Source organism: Haliaeetus albicilla, chromosome 28 (assembly GCF_947461875.1).
Source record: "Haliaeetus albicilla chromosome 28, bHalAlb1.1, whole genome shotgun sequence".
Lineage (NCBI taxonomy): Eukaryota > Metazoa > Chordata > Aves > Accipitriformes > Accipitridae > Haliaeetus > Haliaeetus albicilla.
Window position 1 is genome coordinate 13,517,696 of NC_091510.1, and position 20,146 is coordinate 13,537,841.

The 20,146-nt window shown below is 40.5% G+C and overlaps 1 protein-coding gene across 2 annotated transcripts in view; it reads right to left on the minus strand.

The window, feature by feature from the left end:
- Nucleotides 1–13,440: 13,440 nt before the first annotated feature.
- The window catches only part of TRHDE (thyrotropin releasing hormone degrading enzyme), a 221,401-nt gene continuing 214,695 nt past the window's right edge, over nucleotides 13,441–20,146 (minus strand). For both annotated transcript variants that reach the window (XM_069773711.1, XM_069773710.1), the window contains one exon: nucleotides 13,441–20,049. In XM_069773711.1, coding sequence (XP_069629812.1) covers nucleotides 19,906–20,049 — 144 coding nt within the window. In that variant the 3' untranslated portion in view covers nucleotides 13,441–19,905. The remainder of the gene's footprint in view (nucleotides 20,050–20,146) is intronic.

The following is a 20,146-nucleotide window of genomic DNA, read 5'->3' on the forward strand; positions in this document are numbered from 1 at the left end:
TGGTAGTAGCTTTGTATAACTCTACTTCCAGAGAATAAATAGAAATTTACAATTAACCTCATGGGAAAAGAGTTAGGACAAAGCCTACTGAGCTCTTTTGAAAATCATGATTGTTTTGCCCAACAAAACGCAAGCAGAGAGCAATCCCTTTGAAAACTGCTCTCGTAGAGTCCCAGAGTTATATGGTCAAAGAAGAGAGAATACAGGATCCTGTGGAAGGAACTCTGCAGGATGTACTCTTGGAGAGCCTGCAATGTATAATAAAAACATGTCCATAGGCTCTGTGAAATCAACTTGTTTAATTATACTAATAATAGGAAGTAAGAGTATAATGCTGAAGTGCTGCAAGGCTCAAGATTTGTTTTCATAAAAGTCCTTCTCTAGGGAAGAAGAATATAATTAAAACCTTAGTTTTCACAGAAAGTATGGAGATCTGAAGAAAAATGGGAGTTTCAAGGAAAGTCATTAGTCTTGATCAAAGTTATTTGATAGAAAATGACAGTCTTCTTTTGCTAAATGTGCCTGCTTACAATGCAAGAAAAATGACTATATTAACTTCTACTTTGCCATTTTTGCTTAAAAGACAATTGTGTGTGTTGCTCGTGATTAAATATTCTAAAATATTATTCTTGCAGGCAGATAACATTCCTTTAGTGAATTGGTTCTGGGAATTGGCCAATCACTGGGAACATTTTAATGACTGCAGTCACAGTATCACTGTTATTTGAAGAGGCAATAAGTCATCAGCCACGATGGCATCTATTGTCCTTTGGACAGTTTGGACTTGATCCCATGGCCTTCACCAGGTGTTAGTTGGCTTAGGCTACAAATATCTGATGGGTTCAGTTCATCTTCCAAAAATAAAATGTGGACCAGGGCTTTTCTGCATTTCACAAAAGGTGAGTGGATGTTCTTGAAGATTAGCCCCGAGAAGAACATACCTTCGAACTGGCCCTGAAGCAGAAGCGGCATTCATTGAAATGATGACATTTGCATGTGAGGCCTCAAGGAGAGTAATTTCTAGCCACGAGTCTTCCCTGGAGGCTCTGGAACAAGAAAGATTCAAGTAAGAACTTGAAAATGACCGTAGTATGAAGTTAGACTATATTAGACTAGAAATGTGAGCTAAAGATTGTAAACATCACGTGAGAACTGCTTGCGAGCAGTGCCTGAAGTTTCTCGGTTCGCAGGCAGCACGCAGAAAAGTATCGGCTTATTTGTCCTGTTATGAAAGCTACAGAGTTAGCTTAAAGCTATCTATAATAACACTTGTGTGGCTGCAATGTAAGCATACACTTTGATAGGAAGCCAGAAAGAGTTCTTAAATGAAGGAATTATCATAATTTTGATAGTGCTTTGAAGTGTTTCTCTGATCAGGCAGCGCTGCTCTTCCCATGAGATCACTAACCACTGAAATTATTGCTGCTTCAAGACACTCTGGCTTGAAGCAGAGCACCAGAAGTCTGGAAGAGGGGCTCTGCCGTTGGACTTCTTTGTCTCCATCTTTCTTAAGGGAAAACGGGCAAAGATTTGGTAGGGATCTCCCCAAATTACCCCAGTGTCTCTCTCAGGCCGCTATAGGGACCAAATAACTCCGGGGAATCACCAATGCCAAAAATTGGGTGAGCAACAGAAAAATGTCAAAAAAAAATACTATTAGCTCAGTTGCACCAGAAGAAAAAGTTAACCGGCATTTCCACAGCAGAAACACGCCTCAGCCACCTTTTTCACCGAGATGTTTGGCAAACTCTAGGGCTGTCCAGCCCCGAGGTCGGGCGGCCAGCCCACCTCATGGCAGCGTCCTGCGTCAATCACAGACGTCAGCTTGTCCGTCTGCACGTCCAGCCACGGCTCACCGGCCACCGGCACGGCACGGCGGCAGGAGCTGCCGGGGGGAAGAGAGAGGCAGCGGAGGAATCGGGGAGGACAGCCCGAAAGCAGCCGCTCTTCGATTTCATCTGCAGTCCCAGCCTGGTGGTTCCCTCTGCCTCTCTGAGGATGCTGGGCACGAGCTCCCCCCACCACACAGCCCGCCTGCGAGCCGAAAAACCTCCTTTTCGAGCCCTCTGCCAGCAGACGGGAATGGCGGTGGCAGTGCTTTTTCCCTACCTTGACTGCTTTGACTCTTCCAGAGATATTGCTCAGGGTCCTCTCCATCTTCTCTGTAAAGTACGACGAAAATCCCTCACATTAGAAGGCATCCGGGAAGGTCAGCCATCCAAGTTAATTAAACAGTGCCACAGTCAGCACAGCCACACATAGATCTTGTATGTTCCTTTTTTGCTAGAGTTACGTTCTCCAAGGCCAGTGCCTCTGCCAGTGATCAAGCATCTGAATTCATTTCATTTTCTCCAGTGATTTCTATTGCCCATTTTCAGAAAATATATTACTCTCGGTTCAAGCTCTGGTTAGAGCGTTATAGATCACAGCTCTTTTACAACAATATTTTGGAACAGTGATGCTAAATACTGAATTATTATAAAAATAAGGATGGAGAACGTAATTACAAACACAGTCAGGATGTTGTCAAATTCACTCACCACATACCTGTCAGCCCAAACTCCACCAACAATAAGAAAACTCCAGGGTAGCTGCTATTCATCTATCCATCTATTTTCACATCTTCTTTTAGCGCTCAAGTTAGAAACAGCAGTATTAGCATGAACTGATAAAGACATCATGATGGTGATGGATGGAGTTCCAGAAACATATGCTGGGGATATGACTGATTTCAGAGACGTACATAAATGAAGTGAAGAGATTGTATTCAGTCTGGTGGAGCCAGTGTCTTCATCTCCCTCAGAAATCTCACTAAGCTATGCCGTCATTTATCAGATGATCTGGTAATTAAAGTCGTGTCAGCAAGGCATCTTGGCAGTCGCCACTGAATATACAGTTTGTAAATTTTTGTTATTGTAGCCAGGATTGTCCGCATGAAGGCTGTGCAAAGCTGGTAGGCAGAAATATATCTTTCATTCAACCTACTGATAGATTTGGAGAAAATCCCTAAGATTTCAGATACAAAAAGCCCTTCTTTAGTTTTGAAACAGAACAATCTACAGATGCGTTCAGATTGCCGCTTAACTGAACCGTGTTAAGCTGACAAGCCGATTACGGAGGGGAAGGAGAAAGGCATCTGCTTCGGGTCAGGCTGTGACCTGGGCTGGAGGGACCGCAGTACCGCGCTGCGTCAGCAGATGTGCCTCCAAAGTCTAGAGATCCCATAAAATGCTCCAAAGACGACTTGTGTCCCAGTTGCATTGAAAGTGTTCCTTTTGTAGAACACTCTGCGTGAACATAAAGAGGTTGGGGAGGTCAATAGTAGTGATAGCTGGATAACAACTGCATCAGTGACGGCTTTGCCAACACACAAGGAAAACTGTTAGCGGATAGGAGTGGGAAACAAGCGTTAAGAGTGGTAAGCAGCAAGTCACCATCTTCCTGCCCAGTACAGCATGTAAAACCAAGACAACTTTGTATTCACAAAACAACTTCCACCAAAGGCTCTCCCAACTTTTTCCCACCTTTCAATACTCAGACCTCCCAATATCCCTTGGGGGGGCAAGGTATTATTATGCAAAGGCTAAATGACTTTGCATTCTGCTAAGGATAAATGATTTGCCTAAAGACACAGAGCAAATCAGTGGCTTTGATTTATAGCTCTGATCTGGCCTGACTGCAAGGGAAGACTTTTCCGGATTCGCATGGAGCCCCACTGAAGTCTCCAGCCCCCACTAGAGAAAGAGCCGGCGCTCAGTACTCGATCTAGGAGAAGACATTCACCCTTTTTCTTGCCCAAGGTACTGTTTGCAGGGTAATGTCTGCAATGTCTTTGCATTATGTATATGACAGAAAAAAATAGAATATAATAAGAATACTGTAACGTGATAATGTATGTTTATATGCATTGCCACTCTTCTTAAAATTGTGTTTGAGCAATCTATCTCGAATATTTCTTGTTTCTATAGAACTCTTTGCTAGCTAATTTTGTAAGTGTGTCTGATCGGGCTCATTTAATTCATCATTTTCGTTTGACTCATTAATCTCTGCCTCTCCTTTGAAAGATAATCTGCATTTAATGGCTATGTTATGTAATATGCAGCAAGGCAGGAATATCTTGCACACTTTCAGAGGGCAATATTGTAATGTGTTGCTAGATTTATCTATGCATCAAAAATCTCATTTTTAAGATGCCCAAAGTGCTTTCAATTACCAATGGGGTGAGTTTCTGAGCACTGCTATAATTTGTTTCTGGGAGAGTCTGAGGATTAGAAATCAGAGTCATGTAAGAGTTTTTCAAGGCATAGCTGCAATCACACAAAAAAGCTAAAGACAGGAATAAATTAAATTTAAATGATATGCTTTGTATTTTCTTATCAATAATTAGTTACCCCAAAGCCATCCCTTCTGACAATCACTATGCTAAGATTGGTCATGGGCTGATTCCAGGCCCTGGGAGGGGGACAGTAAAGCCCAAACCCTCCTGTTCCCCGTGCTTCTTGCAGCTCCCAGTAAGGATAGCGAGGTCGTTGCAACTCTGCTATCGGCAGGTAGGTATAATTCACTTCCAGTGGCAGATGTCAGTCTATGCACCTTTTAGCTAGTGAGTGAAGGTGTTTGATGTTCTTCAAACATCTTTTAAAGACACACATTGACAGCCGCTGGAGAAATTTAAAGATGCAACAGAGCAGTAAATCTGGCCCACTGTTGATTTCGATTCAGTCTTTGTAAAGTTTTCCAGACCGAAGAGTCAATGGAAATGCTGAGACAGTATTTGCAGACCGCTCACCTGGGTCTGGTCGTCCTTTTCTTAACTTCATCCCATTATTCTTACCAAAGGATTCACCCTGTCCATTCTAGGAAATTTGGGATAGTCAAGCTATGGCACCTCTTCCTTCCCCTTCCTACTGTTTCTAAAGGCACATATTACCATAGCTGATGGAAGGATCCATATATTAAACACATAAATGATCCAAATAATTCAAGATGACATTGCAAATATTCTTCTTACAGGTATCAGGACTTCTTTTGTCTTCAGGTATAATCATAGAAACTTCCTCTCCCTTACTGTGTTTAGGTTACTCATAGACTGTCTTAGTCACTGGTCTTTCATTTAAGATTTTCTTAATTATCTTATACCTATTCAGTATACATATAAATACATAGACACTTTTTATTTTCATAATCTCTTTGCCAAGGACTTCATTTTATTAACAAGTTGAGACAACTAATTGGAGCAATCAAATATCATTTCCCTAAACTCTGTTTTGTTTCTCATCTTGAATTCTTTCCTATTTCTTAAATTCTTTCAGAGAATGAAAATCCATATCCAATTGCAGTCAAACCAAAATTGGTAGACAAAGATTATAACTCCTTGTTCGGTGACATTATGCATTACAGTGTGATCCCATAATGGTACTAGCTCATTTTGCTACTATAACTCATTGCAAACTTGTACCTGCTTTGCTCTGCTAACTCCTCTAGACTATTTTGCACTGGTACTATTGAGGTTTCTCCATTCTCCTGAGTAACTGAGTTTCTGAATGATTTTTCCCAGGAGAATTAGCCTGCATTTAGAAGTGAATCTTATTTCCTACGCGTTATTCAATTCTTTAGGTAGTGTCTCGTAAATTTTCCCCATCCTTACTGTTGTTAACAAGTCCCTCACACTGTAAATTTCATTAAGGGGCTGCTTTTTCCTTCCTTTCTGAGAAATCATTAATGAAGATATTAAAACTTGAGCAAACCCAGGCATCCACTAGACATCTCACCCAAGTCTTACAGATTGCCCCTTCTCATTATCTTTTCTTAACAGTTCTTCAGCCAACTTCAGTCCATGTGAACATGTTTGTTCCCTGGCCAGTTTGAATTAATTTTGAAAGCTGCTATCAAATGCTTTATTAAAATCCAAATAACTGATAGCTACTGCTCTGAATTCATCCAATAATTTTGCAATTCTATCAAAAAAGCAATCATTGAGTTTGTCTTGCAAGATCTGTACTTGGTAAATTCACACTACTTAATGCTGTTGCTTTCATTATCCTCCAGAAGTCCAGAAATGCCTTTTTTCCCAAACACTTCTTCTTTAGCATCCTGATGATCAAAGTCAGACTTATTAAAGGGCAATACGCTGACTGCCTAAGTATACATAATCATTGTGTGTTGCCACCTTCAATTTTCTGAAGCCCAGCAGTAGGTAATAATTGTTTTAATCTAGTCCTCCATTTCTTTTCCACCATTTGCCTACTATGTTTCTAATAATGGTTTGAAATGTGTGTAGGGGCTGTGAAGCCTAAAGCTGCTTCTTGCTTGGTCAAAAGAAATAGTTCATCTTTATACATAATCTTCAGATTATTGACGCTGTACTGTACTGTTCCACTTCTATACTTCTCTCTCAATATCTTTCTTCACTAAGTACTCTGGTGCTCTTTTCTGGTCCCAGATTAAAGTGGTATGTTATTCCATTGCAGTCCAAAGCCTTCATTCAAGGCCATGAACACTTTTGTTATTTTTTTGTAATCCTACAACCTATTTTTTTTTTTTTCTACAGCCAACTTGTTCATAACATTGCCAATTGCCTTCACTGTGAAGAAAATCACTGCACAGCCTTATGTGTGCTACTACATAGTGCTTAGATACTATGTCTGTTTTTAAGATGTAAGACATTACAAACTGAAAAGACCTGGACGATATAAAGGATTTTCTATATCAGACAACATCTCCCATACCATGGCATCAAAGAGTCAGGAAGAAATTATATTATTCATGGATAAAACAAACTAGACCCTGCTCAGAGAATGCATTTGCTCACTGCCCTTGGAGTACTTCAGGAGCTATGCTAGGTTTAGCCAAAAGCACTACTCTGTGTCTGTTCTTGAGTTATGTCATCAGGAAACAGTCAAACCCTAAATACTAACTAAGTGAAAAAAAGTTAATATCCCACATATGGCGTAGAAAAAAAAATAATCTGGGTTTAAATCAGGATACAAGAAAGAATCAATTTACCAACTTTGCAGCCATTACCTGCTATCAGAGGATTGCCATCTGTCAGAACAGACAGTGTCTATCCTCAAACATATTTTGACTAGGATATATTGCTTCCCATCCAACACAAGTGACAGAGGTCTATGAAAAAAACAAAAAAGCCCTACTGAGACTCTCTTGGTTTGATGGTTACTTTTTTACATTCAGGTTCTGACCAACTCCCTTCAATTACTAATTTCATTTACAGTAAATGGAGTCATTTTTTTCCAAGAAGTTCATCATTCACTTCAGGTTATGCCTTAAAATTTCCTACATACATTATCCTACTACTGAAATTCATGATATTCCCCTTTTCTATCCACCTTACTTCATTAGCTGCATGTTTTATGATGTGATCTTTTGTTTTTCTCTCCATGTTGACTAAGGGATCCTCGATAACTAGCTCAGATGCAGACATCTATCTAGTAGACACCTAAACTTAGCAAGTCTGACACACGTTGTAGGAACCAGGCTCTCTGGAAGTAGTGTGTTGCACTGCTTTGTCTCAGCTGCTCAAATCTCTCTAGCTCTGCTAAAATAGGACTGGATGGTACATTAATTGAATCATTACTACCAGGACACATGGAAGTCCCGGTCCTGCTATGCCTTCAGACCAGGGTATACAATTCTGCTGTCACCAAGTCCGATACAAATTAGAAGTTGCTAGCACAACGTAGAGAAAGTGAGTATACTTACTTATTAGGAAGACAAACTTGATCTTGCCCAGTTGAAAGTGAGTCAATTCTGTTTATTCGAGTTTATACACTTGTCTATCATGCCTGCATTTAACTTGCTGAAGTTTGTAGAGTCAATTCTTATTACATATTTCCCTTAATCCATTGGTTTTAGCAAATCTCATTATTTACTTCAGTTTTTCAAACGTAGTACAATTAGCATTTTGTACTTTTATGCCCTGTCAGGTTTGTATCTGGTTAGCAGAAGCTGCAAGTTTAACGTATGTAGGAAGGAAGTAGTAGAATTTTTTGTCCTTTTATAGCCTAAACAAATCACTTACACACTTAAAATGTGTAGCACCATTTTATACCCTATCACAAAGTAGAATTGCTGAACACAAGTGAAACGCTTTTAAAATTGTAATTGCGGTTGCACACCTAATTTTAAACCTATGACCTTCATTTTCCTGTTTATTATATGTGTAATCTTGAGTACTTAGCCTCCACAGAAATTTCATGCGGCTATATCAATTACATATTTGCCCATTTTAATTTAATGTCATACTGTGCACACAAAAAAAGTAAAATGCAAACCCCATACATGCCTTTGAAATTTTGGTATTGGGCAAGGTCACAGAAGAATGAGTTATGTACAGACAGATGCAGAGACAGTTTTTGTGAACCATGATCCTGATATTTTGTCCTTAGTTTTTTATTCATCTGACTATTTTTCCCAGGCTGAACTATTACTGAAAAATACCCTCAGTGATAAGGAGATTTAAAGAGAACAAAAAAATTCCTGAGTCAACCATTTATCTGGTACTGAATTCTGTAAACTAATCTTAGTTCAAGCAAGAGCTCCCCTAAGCAGTTCATATATTTTAATATGGTACAAGCACTCTGTATACATGGTACAGCTTATGGCTTACACTGTTTTAAAACTAAAGGGAAAAATCTGCAGACGCATAGCACACCGGGTAAAATCCCAGCCAAGGCTCCCCCATTCACCAGCACAGACCAGTCACAAAAAGGCACTAAGGAGGTCTTCACCTTTTACTGCCTCTCAAACCCACCACGTTTAGTGGTAACCATCACCCAGTGTTTATCTTAAGCAGAAATAACCTGTCTTACAGTTGTTGGTAAGTACAGGAGGAATGTTTTAAAATGCATGTGTTTCGTTAATCTTATGATATTGGCCAGTGAACTCTTTGCAACATAAAAACTCGAGCTCTCTCCTATTACACTGGTTCCACTGGAGATTATTGTAACTGCTTGGCATTAAATTGGACCTGTCGATGTGAAATAACCCTCTGCACATATTTTTTTCAGTCTTTTAATTCAGCATTTAGCCAAAGTGCCTTCTCTGTAAGCTTTTCTCAGAGCCACAGTCCAGATTCTTGCTTGGTTTTCATTTTTTTTTCATTTGCTCCAGCCTCTTTGGTTGGACTTTTCCCCTGCTTGTCCTTTATAGCTGCACAAATCTTCAGAAAACAACCAAGAAAGACCCCCCTTCCCCCTCCCCAAAGTGCCTCTGCTTTCCAAGCTGACATGTTCTCCTTTGGAGTAACTTATTTGCCTTGGGGTTACTCGCCTGCTTGGGTTAACCTGCTTTTGATATCAACCACCCTAAACCTTATAGACATTTTGAAAGGGAGAGAACTGCTCTGATTTCCACTTGTAGATATGGAAATGCATGATGATTTTGTGCTAAGACTTCTATTACGACATCATTACGCTAACCTCCACAGAAATGTATTCAAAATGTGTCAATCAGCTAAGCACCTGAGTGGGATGGGAAAAAATGGGTTATATCCATAACTGTAGAGTGGAAAAAATAACATACTTTTGGTATTAACTATGAATAGTTAATGAATCTGAAAGTGCATCTCTGAAAATAATACCATTTATTAAAACAATATTTGTGAGCTCTTTCATCTTTTTAAGGGACAGATTCACATTTGTGCTTATGCTTATTGCAACCTTTCGACAGTTTTATTGTTGGAAAGTTCAAGGTACCTCTCATAATTGTACCAGGAACATGCATTTATCACTGGCAACAGTTCTGTGCCACATGAAATGAATTACTGTAATAGACATGTCATGTAATAGCATCTTATTATCCTCCCCCTCTTCCTCCTCTTTTTTTCTTCTTAACTTTCTGCAACGACCAGGTCAAAAATGATGGTAAGTAAAAGAGACAAAAGTGATTCCTGCGTAAGTTCAAGAAGCAAAAAGATGTTCGCCAAAAGTAACGCTGTAGCAGTACAATGAGTAATTAACATCGTGTTCAAAATACTGCAAAGTGAAAGTGCTCTACGAAGTCTCGAGCCCTGGTTTCTTCATTGCAGCCCTCTAATTACTGCCCAGAGGCAGAACCCTACAAAACACCCTCAGGCTCTACCCGCTGTTCCTGCAGTTGCTGTGGCCTGAGAAAAAGAGGGCAGGACCGCGACAGAGAGAGGAGGAGGTGACGCATGGGAAGCGTACCTGAGCATCCAGCCTCACCAGCCCTGCAGATGCAGCTCTCCTTCAGCCTCGCACCACGAGTCCAAATTCTACTGGGTCGACTTAGGACAAACTGGCACAGACCTACGAGGACAGTATGGGCTCCATACAGTACAGAGGAGTTTCTGTAGTTTGACATCAGCCCCAAGATGCAAACACCACCCACTAGTAGGGTGTCTCCTTTTAGCCATTCAGCAATTTTAGTTTAATTAGATTTTAGCCACAGTAGATGTGGCTGCTAACTCAAAGTTTCAACATAATGAGACTTTAATTTCCCAAGCACATCCTCATTATTTCACATCATTTCAGCCTTATCTTCATTACACTTTTCTGACAACTATCTTTGTGCTCATTTTCCCATCCCATCCATAATACAGCCTCAGCCATCAAAATAAGTCCTTCTCAATACTGTTTCTCTATCATGCGGTTTATGTGCTTGATCCTCAGAAAAGCCAGGATTATCAAGAACTCACTGAATCCTCTCTCTCCACTGCTGAGGCCTTGGTCCTTGCAGCATGCAGGAGTCAGAGCGCCTCTGATAGCAGCGGGACTCTGCGTGGAGGCTTCTAAGCTGAAGGTGCAGCTTAAAGAAAGCTAGATAATTTTTGCTAGGAACAGGAGGAAGCAGAGAATTAGTCAGCAAAAGCTGATTTTCTGTTACTAAGATAGCAAATACTCCTAAGTCAGTTTACAAACCAAAGGCTCTAACTTCTCTCCCTCCTACTCCCTCCAGCTCCACTGCAGAGCTTTCAAAGCAAATGGGTGCCTTTAAAGTCCTGCTCTTACTGAAGACACTGAGCTGAGAGCAAATAAACAGCCCTTCGTTTGGTCTTGTATGAAAACGCTCAACTTGAAAGCAGCTCAGCCACCGACTGAAGCGCTGCTGATTGTGGCGGCCACGCTGGGGAAGAAACCAGCGTGTTCTTTTTTGATGTTTGATTAGGAGACGTGCTGCCGGTGGGACTGTGGAGGCAAGTGCCAATTCTCCCTCCGGACGCCCTGCCGCCTCTCCCAGGGATGCTTCCAGGGTGGCCGTACACTTCGTCTCAGCTGTTTCGACACCGCTGGAGAGGTCTGTGTAGCAGAAAAGGGAGGGACGAGGCCGCTTTTGGGGGCAGTACCTCCCAGCCTTGAGCAGTTCATCCCACCTACCTGTATCCCCTCGCAATGTAAAAGGTCTCTACTGGCCCCCAAGCCACCCCCTGCCCCAGACCCGAACTCACGAAAAAGAGGTATGAGGGATATGTCTCCATACTCTGCTGACATACACGTATAGGATGGGCAAAACTCTAGCCCCAGTAGAATACAGTGAAGTGTTTAACGGTCGGATACTATAAAAATACTCATTTAGGCCCCAGCTCTGCTTACCTGTGCTCAAAGCATCAATGCTGCCTCTCGTGCTTTGCAAACTCAGGACCTTAAAAATTCCCTTCGGCTTTTCAGCGGACTAAGATGCGCAGGACAGAAGAAAACATCTCTACTGTTAAAGAAAAAAAGACATTCTGGCATTGAAAGGTACATTTTGAAAAATACAGGGTTGGCTTCTACTCCCAGTGATGTCAATGTCAAAGCTCCAGTTGACTTCAGTGGGAATGTGATTGTATCCAATGGGTAAATAATTGCCCGTATTTCACTCCTCATTGTTACTGAAAACTGTTCTTCAAAAAAGCAAAATAATAGCCTGAATTCAAGGACTCTATTAAAAAGCCATTTGAACTGCATTCCAGTTGAAATCACTTTTACCAATGAAAATATCTTTTTGCTTATTCAAAATTTACATAATTAGAAAAGCACAGAAGACAGACTTTGCTCTCAGTCCTGTTAGTCTTGGAGTGCTTAAGAGTATTTCCAAGCCCAAATTTTGTATTTTTGTGGATCTCTTGCTTTCTACTAGTCCCAGCATTTTAATCTGTTTTGAAAAATTCCTCACGTCAAAAAATACTTTTTCCTGCATGTTTTTCATTGTAAAAGCTCAGTGTATCTATTCAGCATTATTAAACTGTTATCTCAACTGAAATGGGAACATAATCGAAAGGCTGGGTATTATTTATCTTAGCCATGTCTCCACGTCAAAAAAATTAAGACAGTGATGAATTACACATTACTATACAAAATTTTATTATCAGAGACAAAATTCAAATTTGTTCTGCTTAAAATACAGAAGATAAAGTTTCTCATTTAAAAAAAAAAATCCATTTAGTCAGTCCTTAGTTAGAATGGAGTAAAAATTTTATGTTGAAAACATAGTGGTCCCATATTTATGGAGTCATTTTTAAAGGCATATCATAGAAAAACACTTTTCTGGTAAACTGTAACAGAAATCCATATATTTTATTTGGCTAATGGTTTTAATTGCTGATTAGATCTATATTGACCCATTAACATTCTAAGAATAATTCTGGTTTTACTCTCAAATTCCAGGATGCTTCAAACAATAAATAACCTTGTTCAATTTGGCATTTTTAGATATACTGAGAATCAGTATCTCCCCTCTATATGCAAAATATAGGCTTTTCTATAAAAAAGAAAAGAGACAAGAGCAGGTTGGCTCTATATAAAGTAAGTTGTGATTTTAAATTCAGCAAAAACACATCACCATATCCTGCACCTGAAACCTGTGCAGAAACCTAAATCACTTTCCAGAAAGACTGTTTCAGCCAGAGGCATGATTTGGTACCTAATTTGAAGCACTCGATTAATCCCACAGAAATCAGTGGGACTGTCTCCATGCCTATCTATGTGGCCGAGTCGTGCTCCACGCAGCCTCACATCCAGCCCATGCCCAACCGCTTTGCCGAGCTGGAACTTTTGAGTAAGATCTGTAAATACAAATAACCAATGAAAGCTTTGTCAAAGCAAAACGGTCCGGAATTAGAAGCTATACATGCATGTGTATACGGTGCACACCGAGCTGTGACATTATGCAATGACCCGTATATTTCCTTTAAATGAAAATGGCATCCTGACCTTGCAAACACTCATTTGTGTGAAACCATTGGTGAACTGTACCTAAAGTGAGCCAGCTCCACCTCTTATTTGACAAAGAACTGAATTCCAAAGAGTACAGATTCGAGAAGTGATGGAAAAATATGTTCTTATAATTACAGTATTCAGAATTAATCTAAGGCTGAGACAGACTTAATAGACGGACTCATCCATTACAACCAGCATTAATAGCTGCAGGACTTCTTCTTAAGGTGTCAAAAGATCTTACATGTGGAGTCTCTTGGGAAAATAATGCAATTTATTATCAAGCCTTTATTTTCAATAGTATGATCCATTTATGTCATTGACGTGTGTGTAGCGGAATAGATCATTAGTTTTCAGGGAACTGGTTTATGTTTATCTTCTGCAAAAATAGAGCAGCTGAACACCTTTCAGTAAAACATCAGACAGGGAGCTACAATCTCTGTTTTTATAAGGCTATACGTCTCACCCGCACCAAAGCCTATTGTCCCTCAAACATTAAAACAACATAGCAAAATTACATTTACACATATAATAAAGCTGTCTTTGTACAGGGTAGTTATACAGTAATTACAATGATGTTTCCATTAGAAACTGTCAGAATATTTTTTTTTCACAGAGTGTCTAAGTCCAGGGAAGTCCATCTCTGCTGAAATCTACCGTTTGCAGGAAAAAGAGAAGGTAGTAGCCACACTCTTCACAGTACGGTATTCCGCAGTTCTCCGAACATATTACAAAGCTTTATCACATTGGAACCGATCGCAATGTATTCGTCTAACGAAAAGCGAAAGGAAAACAAAAAACATTTGTCATCCAATATGCACTACCGAAACACAGAAATAGGTGAAACATCCCGTACACCAGCCCGGCCGTCACCTCAGGGGCTCTTTGGAAAGCAACGGGTCAGATCCTCAGCTGCAACTCACATCAGTCACTTCAACGGATCGACCGCACCGTGCACCAACGGAGGATCCGAGGCCACGCACACGCGTCGTCAGTTTGGCTACAGGTTATTGTGAAATTACAGAAATGAACGTATTAAGCGGACTGAAACGTATCGCAGAGAACTACGGCCGCATCTCGGCTCTTGGCCTCGCCCGTTGTACCAAGACTATCCTTCTCGGGCAAATCCAAGCGATGCTCTCCAGGAAAGGTTGGGGCACTCTGGCCAAAGCCTCCTGGCTTGTGACCGCCCGCTGCAGCGCAGTCCCCTCCGCTCGTCTCTACGTTCTCTACCAACATCACTTTGATAGCTTTAGGAAAGAGCGCACGTAAAATCAGCAAAGCGTTCAGGAATGCTGCTTGGCAAAGTCGCGCTGACTTCGCTAGTTACAGATCAGCCAAATATAAATGCAGTTTTTCTGAGAAAGGACACTGGGTCTGACCCACAGAACTTGATCTTGTGGGTGATTCTCCATAAACACGTCTCAATGAAACCAGCTCCACATCTGTTTTATAAAATCCAACCTCAACTGCATTAGCATGTGGGGGTATTCTATCCTCCACTGTCAGCCTAAAGACAAAAGATGGAGCCAAGTTCCACAAGCTTCTTCAAAATATACTTGATTTCAAGCTTCTGCTCCAACTAGGGCACATGGCCTCTCTTTGGTGAAAGATCCTTACACGTCGCGGTCCCCTTCTCCCCTTCCTTCTCACTGAAGACTAAATTACTCATGTCACCATGGACTACTTGCTCAAGTCAAAGTGGTTTCGCTGGGTTTCAGTATTGGTTTTGAGACAGGCAGAAGCTTCCACAGTCACATGAGAAACAAAGTGGCCAATTTTTTACAGTTTTGTATGCAAAAAGGGAACCGTACCGACACTAGTGCCATACAGGTTTGCACAGGCATCTGAAATTTTTTAATGTTATTAGTACAGTGACTACTATTACTACCCTTAAACCTTCCAAACCCTTCATTAGAAAAAAGCCTGAGAAACTCACGGCACATTTTCAACATTAACAAAAATACCATAAAGTAAAAGACTGCCTGCGTTTTTATGCACTGACAAATCAAAATTTTTTTTGACCATTTCAAATGGCTTCTGAAGAACTTGGTTCTTAATATTCTAGACCTTTACAAAGATTTCAGCCAACAGCTGGGGTGACCAGAGCTCAGGGATTTAGGTTTTTCTGTGCAATGCAGGCTCACTTTGTTTCCTGCTAGCACAAGGCAATGACACTAATCTCTGAAAATTTCCCACAACAGGCAAAGGGACCTTCTGTCCCTCCCGTCTAGCCGAGAGAAACTTGGATGGAGCCTCTCTGCACTTCAGTGATTCCCAGCTGCCTTCCTGACCCGGGTGGGCTGGCAGCAGCGGCGGACGATGCAGCCAGCAGTTTTTGGACCGCTCCATCCAACGGTGGGCAAACAGCCCATAGCCAGGCTGCTCGGAAGCAGGACGGTCCTTTTACTCCTTCACGCTCGTACTGACACTGTGGCTATAAACCCTGCTTAGGACAGGCAGCCTGTCACGGTGAGTACTCATAACAGAAGTGGTGGTAAGTTGATTATACACATAAGCAGTTTTCAAAGCCACATCCCTTTTCCTCAAAGAGAAGGTGGCACATTTGGCTCAAAATCTATTTTCATTGACTTCAGTATTGGCTACGATCATGTGGAAAACCAAAACCTTATTATGCAGGTATTTAAACAAAGGCACCCTCATCTGCAAATATTGGCTTCACTTTATTCTATCCAAATAATCAGATTTACTGATATTTTATGGGAAAGTTATCTCTACAGAGAATTTTTCACATGAACATATATATAAAAAATATTTTCTTCTTTTATTCTTTACTACTAAGGATTTCATTGTATGGTTCAGGATCTGTGCTGTGAAAGCAGCCTTCTGCATCAGTGGAGATCTTTCCTTTGACACTCTAAAAGCTCAGTGAAATACCCACAACAGCCCAAAAGCTACACAAAATTCATCTTTGGTTTCCAACACAGTACCAGAATTCTTGCTATATTCACTGAAAATATCATCAAAGGTCACAGACTTGGATGTTCTTAAGGACACAGGAAGTTTTTTTCATCAAAATCAATGTCCAAGTACTCCCAGTAATAGCAGAAGTGACATTTCATGTCAGAAGAATGTTTTCACATTGTTCTGCCCTGGTCGCAATTAGTAGCTACTATCATTTTAACAGCTATTAGCAGTGGATAAATGAATAATTCTAGCAGCTACAAAGTAATAGGCTGAGATTTTTGCAGTGGACAATGTTATAAAAATACAGTAGGTATTTTTACAATGGGTATATTGTTACGCTGGCAGAAAATCGTATCTATTCATATGTCTTCCTATATGATTTAGTAAGCCGTAACAAGTAATCACTGCAAAGGATCCTGAGACATACAAAGGCGGATTAGAGATATAGGTCTCATCAAATCTCTGTAAAATTATGCCCAGGGCTTGGGTGAGGTCCATGTCCACACTGGATCCATGTTTTGCAGCCCCTTCTCTCACTAGAAAGGACAAAATGAAATCCTGGATTTGAAAACGCTGAAAATTTGGGGGTATTTGGCTTCCTAATCACAATCCAAATCATAAAAATGAGTCCCATCGTTAGATAAGGACAAAGGAAGAAAAGGACTGGTAAAGGAGAAGGAAAATCAATAAGATGAATAGATTTTTCTAAGCAAACTGTATTAGAGTTTTCCATGAGGTACCAACTATTCTTTAACACACAGCTGTGTGGAACTTCTTATTAAAAAAAGTTTCTAAGGACATATAATTAAATGCAAGGGGGTTGAATATTGCAGAAAACAGCTATAGTTTTGCTGGATTTAATCCACTTAAATTTAATCCTGATTCAGTGTGAAACAGCAAAATACAAAATATAAAAAATAAAAGAATAGGGAATTATAATGGAAAGGCCAGCTCAACCTTAGCTAAAGATGTAATACCAACATTACTAGAATACAGCAATTATAAGCAATACATCAATAGGTATGTATAATAGATACATTTAGGGCTTGATATCTGCGGTAGACCAGTTGCTCAAGGCCACTAAAATATTAGTTTACATCCAACACCAGCTAAAAGTGCAAGAACTTCAGTTCAAATGAGCAACACCGGAAATTTGCGTGCACTGTGCAGAACACAGAGGTTAAAATAAACTTTTGACTTTGGAACAAACTGTTAGCCTGCCCTTCATCAGCGGAAAGACCAGCAACTTCTATGTGCATCCTGGAGGTATGTAGTTTAATCTGTCGTGCTGAAACAGAAAAGTCATCAAGGACAATCTTGAACAGAATTGCAAAGGGACAGACCATTACGCAAACTTATCTCTGAAATCCTCAAAGCAATTCACGTTTGAGGGCTTGGCTTTCTGCACACTCTTTGGATATCATAATTTTGGGCTTCATTACAGGGTAGAAGTTATATTAAAGAACATTTGGCCTGCTTTTTTATTATAACAAATCTGCATGTGATTTTGTTCAATAGAAATTAATAATGTGATGCTACATACCGGCATTGAGGTTGAGTTTGGTCAACCACATAAAATAATACTTTGCACTTTTAAATGCCTTTCATCAGAGGATATTCAAGTGCTTTGCTAACATTAGTCAAGCCTCACAACACCCCTGCGAGGTAGGTAAAATACATAGGAGGAGGAGGAGGAGGATTTCACTCAACTTGGACATGATAATGTCTCTGGGCATGAGGTTCACTAGCATTGCAACACAGCACAAAGGTTTAGGGCTTACTGTAAGGCAAAGAGTTAACAGTACAAGAGCACAGCGTTCCCTCTTCTTTTGGTTTTACGTGGTCAAGCTAACATGTGGTGCTAGGCAGCACCAAACAGGGGAGCAAATGCCCACACCAGGTTTTCATGCACCCAATCCACAAACAGCACCCTCTGCACAGTGAAAAACACAAAATGACAGGCTCAAGATGGGTACGACAGCTTCGTTATGGGATGTGCCTACCAGTTCTTGAGGCACGGAGTACCATGGGAATGAGACCCCAGAAAACAATACTGTCTCCACACAACTCTGACAATATCTGAAGATGCCTGGGTTTGGTTCTTTTTGCGCTAACGTTTCAATTCGCAGCTTACTGGGGATAAGCAACTGCAACCATAAAGCGTGTTGGTAACTTCCACGCCTTGTGAAGGAAACAACCAGATCAAATGGCTGCTCTCTACTTTGGCTGGCCACATGTTCCCAAAGTACAGGGCCATGAGGTGGACAGATGGTTGTGATAGCCTGGGATGGGATAAAGAAACACTGTCGTACATCTACATTCCCCCTCTGAAGATGCTGCAATCTGCCTCTTGAAAACTCCCTGTAGTTTTGTGGGTTTTTTCTCCCCAGGGTAGACATGGGAGAGTATTTGGCCCCCCTCAGTTTTGTCCTCAACACTTAGCACCAATGGTGCAGACAGTCATCGTACAAGTAGCAGTTCCACTGTGTCACTGATCTTTCAGATTAAGGATTGAGAAAAAAGAAACAAGCATATGATTAAGAAAAGCGTCAATCATCTACAATGGTCTATGTTAAATACAAGGGAACAGAAAGAAAACAGAGTTCTCGGTATTAGCCAGTACAAATAAACACACTCCCCACCCCTCTCTTTCTCCATATTTCAATTTTCTAACTTGGCATAAAAGGTACATCCTGTATTTGCAAAAGTATTGCCCACATAGAAAATGTGACCTGTCTATCATAAAAAATCGCTACAGAGGCTGGTCTACCACATGCAAGACAGCCCTCTTGGGTAATTTTATGCCTTTGCATGCAAGATATTCTCCCTTTTTGCTAATTTCCATTTGAATCTTATGTTTATTTATAATACTTGTGCACTATCAGCTGCATAACTTACTACTGCACAGGTTGGGTGACCCATCGTGAGTGTCACTGCCTTGTCAAATAGCTGGGAAGAGGTGGTTCATGGATTCTGTGACATCAATGCAAAGTTCCCCTCCAACACCGTATACATTCACAGCTAAAACTACACTGTTCCACTGATCAGCAGTGAATAAATGTGTATGATTATAACACATGGATGATGTCCTTCTCGTTTTCTCTCCCTCCCCTCCTCCTCGTCCCTTTCTCTTTCTCCTCTCTCTTTATATTCTGCTTATTTAAATATGGGAATATGGAGAACGCAGATACAACAACTGGCAACTCAAAAAATGAGCTGGCATCTTTGTAATCATATAAGAGACAATCCGAGTGGTACACTAATTGGCAGCTAGTGGGAAAGTTGACTTTACATCTCATACTGCCCCAAGTTGGAAGCCTTCTGCATTTCCTTCTCCTTGCTTTCCTTTTGTTCATTGCAACACTGATTGTCGTAGATAGTCTTTGTGCTTTGTATAATGCCCATCTTTGATGTAACTGGAACTCACATACAAAATGTGGCTGTTATACATAAGCATGCTAGAATACAGGCAGGGACGGTACAAGCATGCACAAAATAGTCTTCGAAGGGTTTTTTGTTTGTTTTTCTTCAACATTTACATGCACCACTTAATATCATGTTTGGTTGTGTACACTGAGGACTGGATTTCACAAGCATTTGTGATCTTCTCTTCTGAAAAGCTTCTTGGCAATTTCACAAGAGCCCAGTGTAAAAAAAAATCCCATAATTTAAAAAAAAAGATGGAAAAAAACCCCTTATCCTTGCAATCTGATCTTGTATTCACAATTTTAATGTTGAACACTTCTAAAATGTCTCCTCTCCCTCTTGCAGAGCTTCATGTTAAATGGTCGAACGGAAAGACAGATTAGTGTGTCAAGGATTTTCTTAGCCACTGGAATAGTTCTTCCTTATAAAGCCTTTGCCACCGCACATTGGCTTCTACTGTTTCCACGGCGCGAGAGAAAGAGGCAGCAGCTCCCTCTTCGTAACTCCTTATAAAGTTCTTTAGCTGAAAATACAATTTAACAAGTTAAATTTGCAGGAACTAAAGGAAGTAAATATTTCTAGTGCACACAAACAAGTCCGGCATTTAGGACAAACCTCCA